The 6,761-nt window shown below is 44.6% G+C and overlaps 1 protein-coding gene across 1 annotated transcript in view; it reads right to left on the bottom strand.

Moving 5' to 3' along the window:
• Positions 1-6,761, bottom strand: part of LOC104511390 (homeobox-containing protein 1-like) — a gene marked incomplete at its 5' end in the record, with an annotated part of 30,818 nt that overhangs the window by 5,317 nt on the left and 18,740 nt on the right. The window contains 2 exons of the mRNA XM_010153986.1: positions 917-1,012; positions 4,535-4,617. Of these exons, the coding sequence (XP_010152288.1) occupies positions 917-1,012; positions 4,535-4,617 (179 nt within the window). The remainder of the gene's footprint in view (positions 1-916; positions 1,013-4,534; positions 4,618-6,761) is intronic.

Genomic DNA, 6,761 nt, shown 5'->3' with positions numbered 1-6,761 from the left:
TACTGCAAACGTAATTCTGCACTGGGCCTACGTACGTGCGTCCATCCTGCATGCGCTGCAGGAGCTCGCTGAATCCTGGCCACTAACGTGAGTTTATCCTCATCAGAATGTCATCTGTTTATTCACGTTAGATCAACTTCTTACAAGTTCAGAGTCCCTTCTCATTTCCCTGCTCAGACAAAGAGTCCGCAGGGCTAACTCGGAAGTGACTTTTGGTTTACCCTGATCATCAAGAAAAATTATTACTTTATTCCTCCCAGTCACTTGTCAAGGAGCAAGGAGCACAGGTGTAACTGGAACGAGAAGTCGGCTTGCAGAGCCTTCGGTCTCAGCGGCTCTATCCGAGACGTAAAACAACTCATCCGGACTCCCAGGTCCCTGCCGGGTCTCAGGGATGGCAGTAGGACACCCTCCCACCCCTCCCCAGGTTTTGGCTAAGTGAACAAGCACATTTTGGTGAAACACAGATACAAGGAAAGTTACAAAGCTCTTCACAACAGCCACTTCTCATTTAAACAGCACGCTAAGGTTGTGAACCTGCAATCACCTCAATTTCCCTTATTTCCTATGCAGATATTACAAGGGTTTATTTTAGGTCTTATTCAGGATACCCAAAGGAGCCTGAGCACAGGGAAATATTCTCCTTCCCCCAGTAAAATTCTCACTTGGGTTTTTCATACTCATCTTCCAGTAAAGCCTCATAACCGCATCATTTTTTCTGCATCGCTGATGGAATTCCGTAAGTGAAATTTCTACCCATATTTTAGAAAAAACTCTGGAACAGCAATTTTAAAAATCGCTCTGCTAAGAATGTCAGAACCTCTCATATTTTTCGTAATACAATCTTACGTAATTTCCACCTCTCCCGAGCGAGTCTACGTACCAAACCCTGAAAGCAGGCTCCCTGATACATTACCGATATTGGCTCTTCTCTTAATTTCCTTTCTTCGGTTGGCAAACCAATTGTACACTTTAAGGGAGGTAACTCGCTCCAAATCTGATAACTTTTTTCCTAGGAAAACAATGGGGAGAGGGGAAAACCACAGCATTGTTACTCCCTGGGTTCCAGGGGCAGGCAAAGACCCTTACGCACATGATAACCCCCTGAAATACAGACAGCAAGTTATTATAACCAAGAATAAAATGAATTTTATGTGGATCACAGTGCTGTGCCTGGATGCCAGGGTAATAATCACCAAATATCCTTCTAAAAACAAAGTAGCCGCCTTTTTTTAAAAAAAAAATCTGAAATACAGGGATTTCTCTGCAGCTTCTTCAAGTAAACCCAGAGCTGTGGGAGGAGAGAGGACTGCTGTTTCGACTTCAGGCACAAAACTGAGATTCAAAAAACTCAAATGCCACAAATCGCATACCCTTGGGCTAGCTCTTTTACTATGCACCGCGAGGATATCGTTCAACGGCGTGTTTTCTTCGGCAGCAGAACGAAAGAAGAGATTTTGGGTCGTCCCCTCCAACCTGCTTTCCTTCCCAGCTGCTATGGCAGCGCTAATCACACCCTCCCAAGTGGGCCAGGAGATGTGCGACCTTTCGGGAGAATGGGGGGGCGATGCTGGAAAACAGATCACTGGAGTTTTACACTTACAGCAGCAAAAAAACCCCCAAAATCAGCTACAGGCAACAATGCCTTTGCCTGGTCACCAGCAGGAAAGAGGGAAGACTGGAGGGATTCAGCACTGCAAGGACATCACGGAAAACTCTTCCGTTGGCCTTGACCCTACAGAAAATATTGGTTACATGGGGCTGAGACTCCCCCGCGTCAGCCTGTTTCTCAAAGTTTATTTATTCAGCATACAAAGGATTCATGTAAATGCAGCAATCTGCAAACTTAAGTCAGGAGAGATGAGATGAGACGAGTGAAAGAAGGAAAAATCTGGGAATAGCTACGCTGTTTCCTAACGCTTTGCATCAGTACCACTCACAACAGTTTACTGATCCTGAAGCAGTTTAGTCCAAGCTGCTCAACCAACCAGCACCACAGCCAGGAATAAAATCCTCACCTCTTCAGCGCTCTACCCGATAGATCCTTCTCCTTCCACAGCCAAAAGACAAGAGGCAACACATAAAAGTTGGAACAAGGGGAATTTTGACAATTAGGTATTAGGAAAACATATTTTGCCATGAGTACTCGACATTGTGGAACAGGGGCCCAGAGGTGGGACAACCTCTGGTTTTGGAGATACTCTACACTGAACAAGGTAAAGCCCTGAGCAACCTAATCTAAACTGGTCCTGCCTGACCAGGTCATAAAATCATGGAATGGTTCAGGTTGGAAGGGACCTTAAAGATCACCCAGTTCCACCCCTCCTGCCATGGGCAAGGACACCTTCCACTAGACCAGGTTGCTCCAAGCCTCATCCAGCCTGGCCTTGGACACTTCCAGGGATGGGGCATCCACAGCTTCTCTGGGCAACCTGTCCCAGGGCCTCACCACTCCAGTTATATAAAGTCTAAATATATCCAAAACACAAGTTCTGAAAACGATGTAAATGTTTGGTTAGCAAAACCAAGCAAAGGTAGGTGCATCGACTAACACTACACTGAATATTCATGCTCATCTCCCAAGCCTGACTCTCCAGGAACAGGGGAAAATGCAACCTGTTGACCCAAATACAAGGTCATAGAATCATAGAATCACAGAATGGTTTGGGTTGGAAGGGACCTTAAAGCCCACCCAGTCCCACCCCCTGCCATGGGCAGGGACACCTTCCACTAAACCAGGTTGCTCCAAGCCTCATCCAGCCTGGCCTTGGACACTTCCAGGGATGGGGCATCCACAGCTTCTCTGGGCAACCGGTTCCAGTGCCTCCCCACCCTCTCTGTGAAGAATTTCTTCCTGATATCTAATCTAAACCTCCCTGTTTTCAATTTGTACCTGTACTTTGTTAGCATGCAGATTCTACTAAAACAGCCCTGTCTAGAAGCTGTCAGGAAGACTGAAAGACAGGAAAGCTGTGCTCCTTACTCCTCGGAGGATGTGCTGTATGATCTTCAGCCAGCCTCAGCCCGTGAACCTAAGTTTTCCCATCTGTAAAATGGAACCAGTAAAACCCCCTTTCATGGAGTGTAATAAAATTCTCCTATCACTACTGAGTGCTTACAGAAGTCCTGTGAAATAACTGAATATAAAGAATTTATGTTTTCAGACAGGTTTATAATGGAAACCTTTCAGACGTTTCTTTTCTTAGCAATGCCACTTACAAAGCTGGATATGAAAAGGTTCAGACACACAACTTGCACTTCACATCTCAACTGGTGGGAATTTAAGTTTCCCATGTTGGCATTTCGGTTTGAAAACTGCACTGATGGCCACATTTATCCAATTCCCCTGGAATTGGGCTTGTTCAGCCTGGAGAAGAGGAGGCTCCAAGGAGACCTCATTGCAGCTTTCCAGTACCTGAACGGGCTACAAGGGTACTGGGAGAGGACTTTTTACAAGAGCCTGTAGTGATAGGACAAGGGGTAACGGGTATAAATTGAAATCAGGGAGGTTTAGATTAGATGTCAGGAAGAAATTCTTCCCGGAGAGGGTGGGGAGGCACTGGGACAGGTTGCCCAGAGAAGCTGTGGATGCCCCATCCCTGGAAGTGTCCAAGGCCAGGCTGGATGTGGCTTTGAGCAACCTGGTCTAGTGGAAGGTGTCCCTGCCCATGGCAGGGGGGTTGGAACTAGATGATCTTTAAGTTCCCTTCCAACTCAAACCATTCTGTGATTCTATGATTCTAAGTAGGGCAACTCTGAACAACACAAGTGTGCTGGTTTTAGCTGGGACAGGGTTAATTGTCTTCACAGTAGCTAGTATGAGGCTGTTTTGGATTTGGGCCAGGCTGGCTTGGATTTGGGCTGAGAAAAATATTGATAACACTAAGGTTTTTAGTTGTTGGTAAGGAATGTTTATACCAAGTCAAAGACCTTCTCAGTTTCTGATATTGCACCTGCAATCCCAACTTCTTGTAGAAGCTGGGACACAGCCCAGACAGCTGATCCCAGTGACCAAAGGGACGTTTCATGCCATCAAACGTCACGCTCGGTGTATGAGTTGGGGGAGCTGGCCGGGAGGGGAAATCACTGCTTGGGAACTGGTGGAGCATCCGTCAGCCAGTGGTGAGCAGCTGTATAATTTTTTTGGTGTTATTACATATTATTATCATCATCATTAGTAGTAGCATTTTCATTACATAGTACTAGTAGTAGTAGTATTAATATAATTATTTAATTTCATTTATTTTCAATTATTAAACTGTCCTTCTCTCAACCCTCAAGTTCTCTTTATCTATTTCCTCCAATCCTCTCCCCCATCCTACCGAGGTGAGCGAGCGGCTGTGTGGTACTTGGTTGTTTACTGGGACTAAACCACGACAACACGTTACAGAATGCTCAAGAAGAAAGCCACGACTAGTTGAGAGCACTCCGTTTGTTAGTAACAGCCACGAAATGAGATTTGCTGAATTTAGCAGGAGATATTGAAATCTAATTACAATTGCCTTTGGAAAGGACACCGCGAGCAGCTCCTCACCTGGCTTTTGTATAACTGCGTTACAGGCGTTGGCAATTTCTTCTCGCTTTGCCTCGTCTGGATATTGGTTCTCATTGAAGTAACTGCAAAGGGGGGAGAAAAAGAAAAAATAAAGCTTTTTTCAGAAATCAGAGCATGAATGCTCCGAAGCAGCTTCACTGCAAGGTGTCAACGGCCGGGGTAAGCATCACTCTGGCAGAGATAACACAGGAAGTTTTGTGTCAACCCGCATGAGGTAACACCAGCGTGCGCTCACAGCCACATAGAGTGGATAAAACCTCCCAAAACTCCTCGGACAAATAAACATTGTCTCGGCATTTGGAATACTGCGCTAGGAGATACAAGAAAGCAGGCGATGCCGCGAGTGTCAGAGTTACCACCGCCAAGTGAAGCATCGTGTCACAAGACACCGCGGGCCATGCCTCTGCCTTTTGTTAGCATCGTTAACCTATTTTTTTCCTGACATACCCCCGGCGTAGGCAGAGTCCTACCAATGCAGGAGCTATTCGGTGTTTACTTTCATCCCTGGGTTAATATATAATTATATACTACACACAAATATTGTGTACTTTAGACAGTTAGGGTGCGAAGCTCGTACCGACAAAATTCCACAGTAATACAGTGGGATTTCTAGAGTCAGACTAGTTCTATCTTTTAAAACTCACCATTTAAAACTTTTCAGTTTTCTCCAGAACAACGTATTGAGCATTCCAAATTTTAACCTTATTATTTTTTCCTCAATAATTGTGATTTTATATGCAGTAAACATCTTACAAAAGTTAAACTGTTTTCTCTTTTACTTCGTTTAAGTGCCTTACAAATTTTAATGAACTGATTTACATTCTACAGGGCTTATCAGATTTGCATTAAAAGCACCAAAAAGTCCTGTTTACTTCAATGGACTCCGATAAGCAGGGACTACCACATCTTTTCTGCAGATTGTCCGCAATACCTAATCCTAAGAATCCTTTGATCAACTCCGATCAGCGACAGGTACAGCTGTTGGACAGCTGCTCTGTATTTGACAAGAAGGTATTTCCCTTAATTGTAGATCATTTGGCAGTAGGAGAGGTAGGCATATTTAAGCAATTATTATTTTCCATGGCCATATTTCTCCTCCAGTAGATCCCAGCACCCTTCCTTTATGTGGAAACCTGGATTCTGTTCCACGCAGCAATTGTTTCTGTCCAACCTTCTGTTGAATAAGTGGTACTAATGGAGATACCACTACTTCACTACCAGTTTACTTCAATTCACTCTAAATACGAAGTCTGAACATTCAGTTTGAATTTCAGGTACTCCTTCTCCATCCCCTTATTATTTACAGTTGCAGCTATGCCCTCAAACCCAGTCCTATCTCAAGCTGCTACTCCCTGACTAAGACAAATCCCACATTAGCACAATTATTTGCACACTAATGTATTCTGCTTGATTTCCTAGCTTAGAGAGCACACGGAACCACAGAAATAGCTCCATCTTCACTAAATGAAGGGCAGACTATGCCTGTACTACCGATTTGGGCTTTGGAGGCAATCGCATTTACACGTGAACATCCACTACTCTTCCCCTGGACCTCTGAGGTGCTCGTAGGAAGTACATCTGGAGAGACTGGCGATAACTGCAGTTCCCACTAAGCTCGAACCTACGAAGGTGGCTGAGATATTTGCCGTTGGACCTGAAGAAGAGGGCATCCTGGTTACATTTACTTTCTGGGAAGCTTCAAGCACGTAGCACAGTCAGCTCTGGCACTGGCACCAGCAGGAAGGCTCCCTGAATCGTCAGCAAGGGATTTTCTTTCCCCTCCACTTTGAGTGCTATCCCCAGCCTCTGGGGATGATATTTTAAAAAGTATATTCTTTCCCCTTCCATACACATCATCCTTTCCATTCTTATAGCCTTTAAAGTGATATGTGTGTCTATCTTAATTTGCAAAATTCTGTTCAAAGGGGTTGTGTTCTGTACAAAGTTGGGTTTTTTTGGAATGAAGAGCTTGGAAAACAAACCAGAAAATGCTTTTTCTAGTAGCTAGTGAAGGAAGCAGAAGCTCAGAATCCCAGTCTAATGCCTCATGACCGTATCTCGGCTCTCCCACCTACAAATCAGAGAACTCCACTCTGCCCAGAGCCAAACTATTTCCTCTTTTAAGTGCCATGAGAGAAAGGAACATCAAGACTGGAAACTGCTGTGTATTATTTACCTGAATATATCATACGGCCTGGAGTCTTAA

Source organism: Eurypyga helias, unplaced genomic scaffold, assembly GCF_000690775.1.
Source record: "Eurypyga helias isolate BGI_N326 unplaced genomic scaffold, ASM69077v1 scaffold10446, whole genome shotgun sequence".
Classification (NCBI taxonomy): domain Eukaryota; kingdom Metazoa; phylum Chordata; class Aves; order Eurypygiformes; family Eurypygidae; genus Eurypyga; species Eurypyga helias.
Note: the sequence above shows the minus strand (reverse complement) of the source record. Positions and strands in the feature narration are given on the sequence as shown.